This window comes from Cupressus sempervirens, chromosome 5 (genome assembly GCF_028749045.1).
Source record: "Cupressus sempervirens isolate cs-2001-9-10 chromosome 5, ASM2874904v1, whole genome shotgun sequence".
Taxonomy (NCBI): domain Eukaryota; kingdom Viridiplantae; phylum Streptophyta; class Pinopsida; order Cupressales; family Cupressaceae; genus Cupressus; species Cupressus sempervirens.
Genome location: NC_143122.1, coordinates 706,569,676 through 706,585,366, shown reverse-complemented (window position 1 = coordinate 706,585,366; position 15,691 = coordinate 706,569,676). Strand labels below are relative to the sequence as shown.

The 15,691-nt window shown below is 34.3% G+C and overlaps 1 protein-coding gene across 1 annotated transcript; it reads right to left on the bottom strand.

Moving 5' to 3' along the window:
• Positions 1-12,260: 12,260 nt before the first annotated feature.
• Positions 12,261-15,255, bottom strand: LOC149557943 (nuclear pore complex protein NUP98A-like). The gene is made up of 6 exons (XM_089830518.1): positions 15,051-15,255; positions 13,990-14,960; positions 13,784-13,897; positions 13,497-13,676; positions 13,323-13,392; positions 12,261-13,198 (listed from the first exon to the last, which is right to left on the bottom strand). The coding sequence occupies exons 1-6, from the start codon at positions 15,253-15,255 to the stop codon at positions 12,261-12,263; spliced, it is 2,478 nt and encodes an 825-aa protein (XP_089686644.1).
• Between the last annotated feature and the right edge of the window lie 436 nt (positions 15,256-15,691).

The following is a 15,691-nucleotide window of genomic DNA, read 5'->3' as shown; positions in this document are numbered from 1 at the left end:
AGTATTTCACAAAGTGAATTGATTTACATACATACATGCACATATGCATATAATCATCATAATCAGTTATCCTTGAACCTGACCAAATTTATTATATATGAACAAGAGATACATGTTTAGAAAGAAAAGAAAAGAACATTTACATAGGTACTTATTCTCCCCTTGAATACAATCGCAAAGCAAGGGCACCAAGATCACAAGGGAATGAAAACAAAATCCTAGATCTCTACTAATCTCCACCAATGTTCAGAGCTCTCCACCCTAATTTGGAGCTTTCTACCCTCTTTCACACATAGCTCTCCATAATGAATCAAAAAAATGGGGAATGATTAATGTCATGTTTTCTTTTCTTTTTTGTTTATAATCCATAATCCACAATCCACAAGATCTCTATATATATACATAGATACATAGATACATACATATACATACATTCATATATACATACATACATATACATACATACATACATACATGAAAACAACAAGGCATTTTCTAAGAGTTTACAATTATTCAAGAAAATTAATGTTTTACAAGAAAATACATCTGAAGAATTTTTAGCTCAAAAGCAAGAACATGGTGATGAAACCATACAAAAAATGCTTGACATGAGAGGTCTACAAGTGAGGGTGTTGACCAATCTTGAAAACTTGAATGCTGAAATAAAAGTTATCGATGATCAAACACCTATGTTAGAGTTACAGTACACTATGAAGTTGATTTTAGATAAGGTAGAGGAAGATATTAATAAGTTTGGCAATCAAAATTTAAGGCATGAGAGGAAAGGAGAAGGAGAAACTTTAGAAAGAGAATGCGAAGGAACGGCTTTAGAAAGAGACTACACGACAGAAGCAACATAGAGGATATTATGGGGGCCACTGGATAGAATCTAGGAAAGTGTTGTGGTAGGTACTATGACATTGGAATTGCTTTCAAGTGTCTATAATAATGTATAGTCCAAATATCAAATTCTTATAAGAGTGTCAAGTATTGGCATAGTCTCCCTACGATGATCCCATGTATCAAATTCTTATAAGAGTGTTTCAAGGTTGGGAACCGCTTCAACATCCTTTACATGGTTTAGAGGTAATGTCATTATGGTAAAGGCTTCTACAAGGGAATGAGCCTCATGATTATGACATTTACATAGAAGAAAAACTTGCTTCTTCAACTCATTACACTCAACACTTCACTGAATTTATTCTTCAATTCCTTGCATATGCAATTTTATCACCCTAGAAAACTGTATTTAATCTTGCTAGCTAGGAACAATTAATTGTTCATTTTATTGTACCTAATCTGATGGTAGTTCTAAATGAATTTTTAATCAACCTAGCTAATCAATGACTAGATCCATTTAACTAGTTATGACTAGTTTCTTTCAAAAAATATCTTCTATGATATATTTTTGTAAAAGTTCTTGCAAACTCTACCCATTTTTCCTAGTCTACATTATTTTTGTGGAGGATCTTGAGGTAAGTCACTTAGCATGGGTTGAGTGAGTTTTATTTATTTTTTATTTGGATTCTGGAATATGTATGTAGCTAGATCAATTTTTCTATTGTGTAGCTAAGATGTAATAAGCACCTTAAAAAGATCTCTAAATATACATGATCAAAAGGAGATATAAAGAGATACCTATTTAGAAGGGGAAAAAACCTACATTTACATACCCTTGAAGAAAATCGTAGAACTAGGGCATGGTAACAAAATCACAGAGAAAGGGCACAACATGGCAACAAAATATTAGAGCAAGGGCACAACATGGCAACAAAATCATAGAACAAGGGTACCACACCAAAATTGCAAAGCAAGGGCATGATAATGAAACACAAAGATCACAAGGGCATGACAACCAAATCAAAGAGAAAGGGTACAACAAAAAAATGTAGAGATATATCATAGGAACTAAATGAACCAAATACATATGCATAATCATGAGGCCCATTCCCTTGTAGAAGCCATAACCTAGTTAAATATACATATATATCAACCCTGCTAATCAACAACTAGACCCATTTAACTAGTTATGCCTTGTTTCTTTCTTAAAATATCTACTATGATATGTTTTTGTAAAATTTCTTGCAAACTTGACCCATTTTTTGTGGTCTGCATTATTTTTGTGCATGATCTTGAGGTAAGTCACTTAACATGGGTGAGTGAGTTTTAATGTTTTATTATTTGGATTCTGGAATATGTATGCAACTGGATCATATATGTAATAAGCACCTTGAAAAAGATCTCTCTAAATATATAATGAGATAGAGGTTTAGAAGGAAATATAAAGACATACATGTTTACAAGGAAAAGAAAAAAATATTTAAATGTGTACCTCTTCTCGCCCTTGAAGAAAATCACAGAGCTAGGGCATGTAGATCACAAGGGCATGACACAATAACGAAATCACAGAGCAAAGGCATGACATGACAATGAAATCACAGAGCAAGGGCGTAGAAACGAAATGTAGAGATCATGAGGGCGCAACAACCAAATGCACCAATCACAAGGGCCATGACAATGTTCACATCTCTCCACCCTTGTTCAGAGCTCTCCACCCCTTTCATGTGTAGCTCTCCAAAATCAAAACAAATGGAAAATGATTGTTTTGTTTTGTTTTTTTGTTTTATGCTTGTGAGGGTGTCGCAATTACGTTTCTGATGTCAGTATTGCAAAGACATCAAGGACAATTGCAAAAATAATAATATGAAAATGACCACAAATTACACTATTGTTGCAAATTGTCGTTGCAATTTGACCACAAATGTTGTAGTGAGACAAATCAAAAAATTTATCTTTTAATTCTCTTTTTAATTACAAATTATTGCATATATTTAATATCATGAGTTTATAGCATATACTATATATGATAGTATTATACTATATTCTATATTATATAGTGTATAAGATATATTATTATATATAGTTTATATTTTAGTATATATAGTAATTATATAGCATATATTTAATATACTATATATGTTTATTATATAGTATTTATATTAATTTATAGTATATATTAAATTATATAGTAATTATGTCTTAATAATTATATAGTATATATTATGATAATTATATAGGGACATATTTCTTTTGTTTTGATGGGTCGAAGGGGTCATAAGGAATCCTATGACCTCTTTCAACCAATTCAATGAAAACATAGGTTCCTAGGGGTGCTAGGACCCCTAAGGACAAATCTAATGTGATTGAATGGGTTGAAAGGGGTCATAGGGTAACTTATGATCTCTTTTGACCCATCCCATGACAACATATGTCCCTAAGTGTCATAGGAGCTCTAGGGTCATATCTTATTTTTCAAAAAGGGTCATATGTTATCTTATGACCCCTTTCAACCCATTTGATGACAACATATGTCCTACAGGTCCTCATTAGTTCAAATGGGTTGAAAGACATCATAGGGTATCCTATGACCCATTTTGACCTATTCCTTGCCAACATACATCCCTAGGAATCTTAGAACCTCCAAGGACATATCTCATTCATTTGAATGGGTTGAAAGGGGTTATAGGGTATCCTATGACCCCTTTCAACCCATTACATGAAAACATACATCCCTAGGGGTCCTAGGACCCTTTGGAACATATTTCATTCATTTGAATTGGTTGAAAGGGGTCATAGGGTATCGTATGATGCTTTTCAACCTATTCCATGACAAAATATGTCCCTTGGGGTCCTATGAGCCCCTATGGACATATCTCATTTGTTTGAATTGGTCAAAAGGGGTCATAGGGTATTCTATGACCCCTATCGACCCTTTCTATGACAATATATCCCCTTAGGAGTCCTAGGACCCCTAAAGACATATCTCATTTATTGTCAAAATATCCAAATATATATATGTTGTCAAAATATGAGTTCGATAAGTAATTATTACTTATTTTAAAATGAAGATATCTATAAAGTATTGATTTACATATTGATTGAAAAATGACTAAAATTTTCAAACTGTAAAACATTTTTAAAGTCTAAAAGATGTCCCACATTCTATTCTTGACCTAATATAATAAAAAAATTAATTTAAATTTGATAATGTTTTGAATTAGTTAAGGTGATTAGACATGAGTCTACTTCTTATATCTAGAATTTTATAAAAAATAAATTATTATTTGATTTTGATTATGATGGTCAAACATACACCTACTTCTTATTTTTATCCTAAAATTTTTGTACTACCACATTAAAATAATTTTTTTTTGACCAATCAGATTAAATTATCTTTAGATAAGACCTAGTAGTTTAGATACTACATTCAATTTCCAATAGATTTTATTCTTACAACTTTTTAATATAAACTTCACAACTAGTTCAAAATTGCACCTCAGGTTGACATAAACTTGATTTGTTAATTTTACACTACCACTTAAGGGTATAGTTTGGCCCACCATGATCCTGCACATCCACATAATCTTATGTGAACTAATTCCATCGAGTGGGAAAAGAGATTTACACAAGTTGAGGAAATGATTTGGTAAGATTTATTTGTAAAAGTGATTTGATTGTTTATGATTCCAAGACAAAGAAGGCTAATGAAGTAAGGGAAAATAAAACTATGGAACAAGGACTATTATAGATTGTTGATTTTGATCTATTACATATTCTAGATGTTTCCTAAACCCTAATTAGGTCAAAGATCATAAGCAACAAAAATTTATCTATTTAAAGACCTACAAGGAATAATTTATTGATGATGATAATGTTGCTATTGATGTGGTTACTATTGTGAAGTCAAGAGAGGGTTACACTAAATGCTTATAAAGGAAATTCTACTATAGATCAAAGTTCTAAGCAACATAAGGAAGGATTTTTTATATCAAACACTTGAGGTGATAAATCAGTGAGGAATAGAGGGATCTAAACAAGAAAAGCAAGTTATTACTATACAAATTAGTTTTGCTGCTATTTCTTTATCATTGTAGTAGTTAAATCCTTTAATAGGGAAGACTTAACAATCTAATTGCAAATCTCTTAACTGAATACACACATTGTATTATGTTTTGAAACCCTTGAAAAAGGTATATCTTTACAGGTTATGAAATCCTTGAAAAAGGTATATCTTTACAGATATGATTGCATTACCCCTAATAGTGTAAGTCACCAAAAGTGACACAACATTGTAGCCTTAACAAGGTAACCTCATACTACAGTAGTGAAGGGTTTGTGGATACCATCCTTATTGTAGTTTTCCGTCTAAAAAGGGCTTCTTGCATGAGAAAATCACTATGTTATGTGTCATGTGATTGATTTATGTTTACATGCATATATGGTGATAAATTAGTTAAATTCACTTGCATTACAATGTTTAGGTAATGTATGTCCATGTCTATCGAGTGAATTCACTACATGGGGCTAATAAGATTTGAAAGGATGTAAAAGTTTAAGAGGATACTGATTCACCCCCCTCTAAGCATCATACCTTTCTTAAATAATCTAACAATTGGTATTAGAGATAGTTCTTGTATTAAGCGGTTTCACCACCTTAGAGAAAAGATTCAAGATGTGGAAAGACATAGGCTTGACAAAACCATTGAGAATTAGAAATAGGACTGAAGGATGACCCTAAATAAAATTAATGAGATGAAGGAGATACTGTAGCAGTCATTGAATGAAAGGAAGGAAATTGTTGAAAAAATAAATGACACAACATATCAGGAGGAAGTGATTGAGGAACTATCTAACGAAAGCATGTATCATGAATCTAATGCTACTATATCTGATATGATGGAGATAAAACATGACTTTATAGATCAGATTAAATCAATGAAAAGAGAATAGGAAGTGTAATCTACAAGGATGTGTGAAGTTTTCGAACAAATGAGAAAAGAAAAGGATGAGAAAAAAATGGTTGAAGAGGATAAGAAACAAACCACTGCAAGACTGGATGCTAAAAATAAAGAAATCATGAGGTTAACATAGAACAATTATGATATGGTAAACTAGTTACTTGGTGAAAATCATGAGGTAGACATAAAGATGGAGTAACTTATTGAATTGAGAGCTCAGAATGAAAAGTTAAAGAGTGAACTAACATCATAGAGACACTAATGAAAGGCTGAAGAGATCAGAAGAAAGTACAAGAAAATTAGATGACAACTAAGAGGACAAAGGTAATTCAAAGATACTCTAGGATTAGGTTATACTGAGCATTCCACTATAGAGCAAGGAGAATCATCTAAGAAAGCCAAACAAAGGAATGTCTATACAAATTCCTATTGGGCAATCTAGATGCCCACTAATGGTTCATTGCCATTATGACTCACTAATATTTAGTTATATATTTGTGTGGTTCACTAACCCATACTAGAACAACTAGACCCAATGAAAACAAATCAAGATTAAGAAACATTGTTAACAAGTTGTCTAATGATATTGACACCCCTAATTTGGTTGTAGTTACAATGAATGTAACTAAAATCAGCATTGGTAGGCCTCCATGTCTTATGATCAGTGTAATTCTGTGTGCTCTAGCCTTTCCATGGAAGGCTTTAATGAACAACCTTGCTAATGTTATCATAGATGGAGCTAATAGGCACAAATAGTTATAAGGCCCTCTTCCATGGGTAGCATGGTTTGAGGAATAAAGTTGTTGAACTAGTTCTAACTACTTCCTTTTTTTATTATGTAATATTTTTATTGGTCTAATGTTATACTTGATGGTCTGAATGGACTACATATCAATTAACTTGGTTTGGCTTTCTCTAAACACAGTTGGTATTATGATACTCATATAATGTAGCAAACTTTTAATTATATCTAATAGAATTTTTTTTTTTTTTTTAAGGGAATACTAGTCCAACCCTCCCCTCTCAGTATCCTAGGTGTTCAACATAGAGAAAAATATTCCACGGTGAAATGGAGAACATAAAATACACCCCACCATCTCTTTTAGGTTGTCCTCCATAAATATGCCACTTCTCCCTTTTTCCTAGAAGATTACCACTATATCAAATAGACTAGGCCTCTCTCAAGCACATGTATAGTCTAACATTTAGTACACATACACATCAAAGAAAAGAGAGCACATGTGGTGATACTATGTGATGCATTAAGGGCATATGGTAAAGGCTTTAGGTCCAATGATTCCAAGTACAAAAAAACATAACAATTTTTTCAAAATATACCAAACATCATCTTGAATAAATAAGATCTTATGATTAAATTATTTTTCCATGATCTTAGTAACAAGTGATTAAAATAACAATTCTAGGAATCTAGAAATAAGTCATTTTAGAGAATGATTTTATTCTAAATTGTTGAAGTGTCCAAACATTCTCCAAAAGTATTTTTATTTTATTTTTCTTTAATTTTTAACAAGCACATATTCTTAATTTATTCATGATTTAATATTAACTCATGATTTGATATTAGTTTTCATCACAACACTTATAAATATAAAGTTTTCATCAAAATTCTAAATATAATTATTATATTAAAATATATCTTAAAACACAAATAACTAACTATGTTTAGACAAATTTCATTTTAAATATTTTAAAAATTACTTATTTAATTCACATTATATACCATTTCCAACATGAATATGTAATCAAATATAATATAATATAATTTAAAATTATTAAATTATTAAAAATATTTATATATAACATAGATATTTTCTTTCTAATTTTTGAATTTTTTTTCTATTCCATTGAATATTTTTCTTTTCCATTCCACCTAAGCTTTGATACATTATCCACGCATAACATCTAGTTCCTAGGCTTTGAACAATTCTATGAATGTCTATAATGTGTTTTATTTTCAAAATTTAAAAATATTAGTGACCAAAAGATTGGCCTATTTTATAACAAATAAATAAGATGTTTTAATAAATCTTTTCAATGTGAATAAAATAGCTATATATTCTATGAAAACCAACATAAATTAAGTTTTAACTTTTTTATGTTGAAAAATTATAACAACAAAATCTACATTAATACATTATCTCTACTGCTGGTAGGATGACACTCCTGCAATCTGTGATTCAGGCCCTTCCCATATACAGAAGCATGGTTCAAGCTGCCCTAGTGTATTTTCTTAGGGTCCATTTGGTTCCTAGAAGATGACAGGAATTGGCTTTTTCAAAACCTAGATTTGAAAATTTGTGCGTTTGTTTCAAAATTTGCAAAATGGAATTAGCATACGAGACTTCTAGTTTTGCCTCAAAACCAGGTTTTCCAACTTCCTAAAAAAAGTAAGAATTGAAAATCAAAACTTGGTTTTGTTTTTTAAGGAGTGTAAAAAAAATAGATTTGATTACTTTTTGAAATTTGCCTTCAACTCAAAACTTAAGCATAAAAATGTGTCTTCACACACATCTTCCGAGTGAAACAAATAGTTTCAGTAAAATCCCAAAATCGAAATGAAGATATACAAAACCTTGATTTCACTAAACCAAGGTTTGTAGAAATCTGGGTTTTTTAAATTCCAAAAACCAAATGGACCCTTAAGGAATTTGATGCTCTCTCTCTCGCCAATTTCTTTGGAGCGACAATTTGCAAAATACCAAACGGAGCCTCATCAATTGGGATACCATTTGTAGGCCAAAAAATGGAGGAGGCCTCGACCTTCGTTCTGCTATCTTGTGCAGTCAAGCTCTTGCTACCAAGCTCTATTGGTGTTGGTGTTCTAGTTAGTCTCAACTTTGGGCTCGTATCCTGTTACACAAGTATTTACCTGGTGTTGAACCTTCAAATATTTCCAGGTTTTCTCTTGAGGGAAGAGGCTCTATGGTGTGGAATACCCTCAAGATTAGTTCTCACCTAGTGAAGAGAAGTCTATTTTGGATCTGTAACAGAGGCACTCAGGCTCTATTTTGGAGTGATTCTTGGAATGAGCATCCTCCTCTCTTATCCTCTCATCCACACTTGCAGTCTCTTTGTGATTTTTTTCCTTTCTACTAGATCAAATAAGGTGTCTCATTATAAGGAGGCTTATAACCCAGGCCTTTTTGTGGGTTACAAATGAAAGAATTATTCTGACTGGCTGCCGGGTGGCTCTTTAGGGGATCGGTTGGAACTATCTTAGATATTGGCTTCTAGGGAGTGTAACTCTTTGCAAGAACCTAATTTTTTGGCTTAGGGAGGTGCTTCTTTTGGCAAGTATTTTTTTTCTTCAGAGTACCTTGTGCTGACGAAGCAACTCTTTGGCGAGGTGGAGGTCTCTTGGTGGAAGAAAGTTTGGAATAGTTTTTCATGGCCTAAGAGTAACTTTTTCCTCTGGATTTTGGTTTACAATCATTGTCTTACTTGGGGGAATATTTGGAAGTGAGGCTTCCAAGGGCCTTCCATCTGTGTTTTATGCCGCAATAGTGAAGAGATGGTTTCTCACCTTTTTTTCCCAGTGCCCTTTTGCAAAACAGATTTGGCACTTCTGGTGGAGTGTGTGGGGATGCACGTGCTGGCATGTTTCCTCTTTGTCTGAATTCTTTGATTTTTTGGGTCATCCCCCTTCTAAGACTTCTTTTCTTTATCTTTCTTGGACTATTGGCCCTTCCCTTATTTTATGGCATGTTTGGCTTGAGAGGAATAGGAGGATCTTTCATGATGTGCAGTTTGAGATGAGACAACTGTGGGGGAAAATTGTTAATTCTCTTCATGAAACATTCCTACCTAAATGTGACATTGGTGGAGGTTTAGATCCTAGAGATGTTGGTATTTACTCACACTTTTCCTTTCCTCTTCAGGGCGACACTCCCTCGATCCCCCATAGCCGCTCTAGGAATAGAGCTAGGCAACACTCTCAACGTGTTAATTGTAAGGGGCATTGGACTCCTTTCGAGGCTGGAGTTCTTAAAATCAACACTGATAGTTCTTCTCAGGAAAATCCTAGTTTGGCTGGTATTGGGGGATTTGGGCGTGATAGTTCTGGTGATATTCAATTTGTGTTTTCTATATACAAGGCTTACCATACTAATAACCTCATGGAAGCCCTGGCTATCTTGGTTGCAGTGAAACAGTACTGTCAATGTGGTTGGAGAAGAATTATCTATGAGACTGACTCACAGGTGATTGTGAATTTATTGAATAGAAGGAACTTTGTGCATGTGGATTGGCATTTGGATCTAGTTATTCAGCAGATCACTCAGTTATGCAATTCTCTAGATTTCGTGTCTTTTATGCACATCCCTCGTGAGTGGAATGGTGTGGTTGATTGTTTGGCTAAATGGACCTCTGAGCATGGGCTGACTTGGAATATTATTGATCATAGGATGCTTCCCCTTGATTTATCTCAGATGCCAGTTCAACTTGTGGACTAGGATAAAGATCTATGGTTCTCTTTGTTTCTTGTGTTGTTCTACTCTTTTTCATACTCAATAAATTTTTTACCCCTCTTTTAGTTTAATACATTATTTTCTATTCTCAATTGCCATTTATGAAAGAGTAAAATGTTAGAAATTTCTAAAATAATTATTACTTTTTTGTCAACAAAAGTCTCACACACCTTGCATAACAATATAAAAAAATTGGAACATCAATATTATAATAGTGAAATGGAACCCAGTGTAAGGAAATCTTGAGAGGTTTTGTTGTACTTAGACTCCAAATGACATACATAGTTTCCTATATAAAAATCAACCCTCAAACGATGATGGTATCAGATTGAAGGCACTAGCTAAATAGCCACGAAAATGCACCCGGTTGTTAGCTAGTGTCATTTACACCGTTAAGCACAGTCTTGAGCTCTGAATCGTACGCTAACAGTCTCGAGCTTTGAATCGTATGCTAACAATCTCTTTTTGCATTGAAACATGTAAAAATTGACTTATACGCAACAATCACCTTAATAAACCAAAAATTCAATGGCGAATGAAATATTAGATTAGAACTGAAGGATTATTTGTGTTTAGACGTGAAAGAATAAATCTCAAAATATTAAATTTATTGGAATTTGATTAAATTAATTTTGATATGTAGGTGGGAATCGACTTGTTAAGTGTTCAAAATAGTAGGGATTCGTTACTATTGAATTTTTTTGAGGGACCCAAGTTAGTTTAGAAGTAATTGCATTTTGTAAAAATTGTAACTAAAGTTTTGTTGAATTTGTGACTAAAGTTTTGTTGAAGTTGTCTTTTAAAATTTCTCAAAATCATTAATGCAACAAGTTTTATGTTCCATAAATAAATAATTATATCCAATTACCATCCCACTAATAAACCTTGCTTCACTTTTGACTCCTATACTACATCACCAACTACCATCCCCTCTATTAAATTATTCTCCACTTTTGACTCTTATACTACAAACTCATTATATTTGATTTTATATATTACTATTAAATCAATCACTTAAAAAAGAACTTATTGGAACCCATATGTCAAACTCTAATGATGCCCTCAAAACCCTGCTAGACCACATACACAAATTCAACAAAATTTTAGTCACAAATTCAAAAACCCTATGCAAAAACCCTTCAAGCATACAACTGACCCCTAGCCCAGATTGAAGGTCTTCGTTTCATCCGCCTCTATGCTCTTGGAAGGTCTTGTACATACCCAGTTCATGATATCCAAGTTTCGTCAGCTATTGTTCATTACCTATTCAGCTTCTTCAGGTATTACTTGTATTTGTTCTACGCGGATCGAATTCTCTTTCAAGCGTTTGCTATTTGCTTCTACATTATTTTACGCTAGCTTAAATATATTCTGATCTGTTTGGGGCTTCTATGTTTTGTCCACATTTTAGATTTCTGATCTACATAATTAAAATGTATTTAGGTCTACCCTTCTTCCATTGCTGTCTTCAAGAACAGTAAATGGATTCTACATCGGTTTAAGGAAAAATTATAACATGAACAATAACATCTCGAACTTTGAACTGCCTAATTTTTTTGTACACTAATATCTAAGAACAGATTATAGTCAATAAACCAGTCTACGTGGGAACCACAATCTTAAAACAAGCATACAATCTTCAAAATGCACCTTTATTCGATGTGGGGAATTCCCACTAAGTTTATTTTTCTACAACATATAATGATGAATGTGAGAAAGCAGAAAGGAGAAAGAAATCTTTCCATTGCCAGTGGTGTAAACAATCCTGAAAATTTGAGCAAGGGTTTTTGCATAGGCCACTGATCAGAAATTATTCTCTAGCTCAGAATAATGTGATTGAAACTCCTAGGTGATCCAAAAGCCATTCCTACAGACTACAGACTCCAGATCCCTTGTAATCCTCAATAGTTGAGATTGTTCACTACTTGCTCTATAGAAAGTTCATCATTTTCCTTCACCTCAGCATTGTACGACATCAATTCCATCTCTTGCTCTTAAAATATTCCACTGAGAATTTTCTCAACTTTTTCCACATCTTCTGAAACCCAGAGTCATCAAAACCGTGCTTAAATTCTTCACCCATGTCTTCAGTTTTTCTTTTCAACCTTCTCTCAAATTTGTCTACTTCCACAACCTTCTCATAATGCTGATCAACATTTTGAACATTTAATAAGGTCATCTCTGCCGGTTTAGTAAGGCCCTGTCCTGGAGTTGGTATCTTCCTTTCATCAATACCGTGCTCACTGAAATGTTTCACACGGAATTTCAGTTCTCCTTTAATAGCATTGTATGATAAATATTCTGCCCCTTTCTTTTCAGTTTTCCTTTGAAGCTTTTTCACAAATTTGTCCATTTCACCTCCCTCTATACAATGCTGACCTGTCTTGTCATCAACATGTTTAACATTTAACAAGGTTATCTCTGCCGGTTTATTAAGGCCCTGCCCTGGAGGTGGTATTTTACTTTCATCTGTATATACAAGAACCCTACACTTGTTAAATTGAATTATACTTTCTAAATCTAGCTGCCTAACATCAGTTTCTCCATAAAACTTAATAAACCCATAGCCTTTCCTTCCAACAACAAAGTCCTTAACCCTGTTGCAATAGCCTGGTAAAGCACGTTCTTTTGCTGCTAGTTCTTGTATCATTGGTTTGGTATAGTACTCAGGATGTCGAAGTTTGGGCATCAGTGTTTCAATATTTATAGTTACACCATGATCATAGTCAGTAGCAGTTTTGCCAGCTCTATGGCCCGAGAATGATATATAATCACGTCCTCTGTCATCTTTCTCCTGGTTAGAACCACTCTGTCTGGAAGACAATTTTACAGAATCATCAACTAGCCTTGGGAACAGAAAATTGTCTTGAATTTCTGCATAATTCACACAGTCAGGCCAATTTTCTTTGGCATCTGGAAACCAACAAATCTGAAATACTGAAAAAACCTCAATATAAAAATTCCTTTGCATCTAATGACAAAAAGTTGTGACATTATATCCTAAGATTACTTAAGCAAATAAGGCTAGAAAAGTTACTTCGAAGTTTCTCTGCAAATGCATCAGTTTCAATTGACTGTTTCCCATTGCCATCTTTTCCGACTGTTCCCGGAAATACAAACGAAATGCATCAGATAGTAATTCAAGTACCCTGAACTAATCCAGGGAGAATCTTCTAATTCCAAAACAAAGAGGGTGAAAAGGGGGCTAACCATGATCAGTAATAGGTAGAGCCACTTCCTTCAATTTTATAGCTGGTTTGAGTGCCATAGAGGAGTAAGACTGCTCAAGTTGTCGAATAAATAATGCCCTTGGATTTTCCCTAGGAATGGACAACATGTCATCTGCCTTTGGATTGCTTGTTGCATCTTCACCATAAGTAAAAAATGAGACCTGTGTTGCAGCAACAGAAAAACAAGAAAAGGTTAAATTTAAATTTCAGAAACAAATTCTATGATCAAACGGTAGACTAAAAGTATTTGTAATTCAAATTTATTTACTTTGCGATCATTCGTTGCACGATTATATCTTTGTGATTGCACGGGGATCCTTGATCTTGGAGCTATATGTGGTGTAGGTAATGTTGTCCTTACTCGAGTAGGTTTTTCATAAACCTACATACAAAATCATTTAGCTATGCATTGACTAATCAAATTAAAATAGGTATATGCAACAACTCTATTGAAATCATTGGTTCCATGCTTACCGGCATGCTAGATATTCCATATTGAATAGATGAGGTAGATCTTCCACTCCGGCCAATAGACAAATAAGGTAATGGTGGGAGAGTTCCAAAAGGATAGCTTACTGGCTTTGGTAGTGTAGCTATCATGCTCTGTTGAGCACTAACACAAAAGTAGATGGGAAGAGGAAACAGAGTGCCTCCAAATGTTGGAGCTGATTCTTCTCCAAAAGCAGGAGTCGATGCTTCTCCCATGTGGGTAGCACCAAATATTGAACTCGATGGTTGCTGGGACTGCCCAAGGGCTGGTGGAGTCTGGCCAAAATCAGGTGTAGAAGAAGATTGGAATTGTCCAGCAGGCTGACTGTTTCCACATAGGGCACTTGATCCAAATGCAGTATGTTTAGAAGAAGATTGGAACAATTCAGCAGGCTGATTGTCTCCAAATGGGGTATTTGATCCTATTGTACCAGGTGTAGAAGATGAAGATTGGAACAGCTCAGCAGGCTGACTCTTTCCAAATGGGTTGCTTGATCCAAAAGCAACAGGTGTAGAAGAAGAAGATTGGAACAGTTCAGCATGCTGGCTGCTTCCAAATGGGACACTTGATCCAAATGGGAGAGGTGAAGAAGATGATTGGAACAGCTCAGCAGGCTGACTGTTTCCAAATGATATACTTGATCCAAATGTGGGACTTGTCCCTAACAATGGAGTTGAACCAAATAAAGATCCACCATTTTGAGAAGGTTGATCAAAAGAGGTAGCACCAAATGTCGGAGTGCTCGGTTTATCAAATAAAGAGGCTGAAGATTCCTCAAGGAAGGCTAGGTTTGTACATGATCCAAATGCACCAGCTGAAGTAAATGTTGGTGTGGATTGTTCAAATGCTGGTGTGGGTTGGGCAAATGCTTGTTGGAGCTGGTCATAGGAGCTAACTGGTGTTGGCTGAGGAAAATCACCATCTACAGGTTGTTGACATTCAATATTTGGCCCGCCTGCAATATACAACCGATTAGTCTTAGAGCGGCATTTTGAATAGCCAATGCTAAATAATAACAACAATAATCAGACTTATTGATGCATACCTTTGTCACCCAATTCATAGTCCTCCCATCTTAGCAACTCGTGACTCTTCATCATGTATTTTGGCATAGCTGATATAGAATGCATATCTAACAATGTAGGGCTACCCTTGCGAATCTCCATCAAATTACTAATGGTGTATGGTGTAACTCTGCTACCTAGACCATGGCCACCAATTGCACCTCCACCTAGGTTCCCTATTGTCATAGTTACTCCTAAATAATAAATAATGTGAGAGCAGTGTGAAAAATGTGTAGAGGCTAATAGCAGGCACCAAATTAATAGAGAATATGAATATTAATAGATGTTGCATATCCAATTGATCGGATAAAAGAAAATGTTTACATACGTGAAACATTCAGAGATCAGCAAATTGAGAAAATCAAAAGTGGATTGAGAAATTGTTGGAGTGGTGCCAATCTAAATTGAGGACAAGTTGAACTTTCTAATTTAGATTGAACAAAAATATTACAAGCTTTGCAAAGTTAAAAGAAACATACCACCAGATGTACAAGAATTTGAACTAATGGCAGGGGCAGACGGTGCATCAAAAGAGCTTGCTCCAAAAATGTTGTTGGAGTTGCCTTCTGTACTTCCAGACTGTGGAGCAAAAGGACTTGTGCTCTCAGAAGGCATTGCTGCA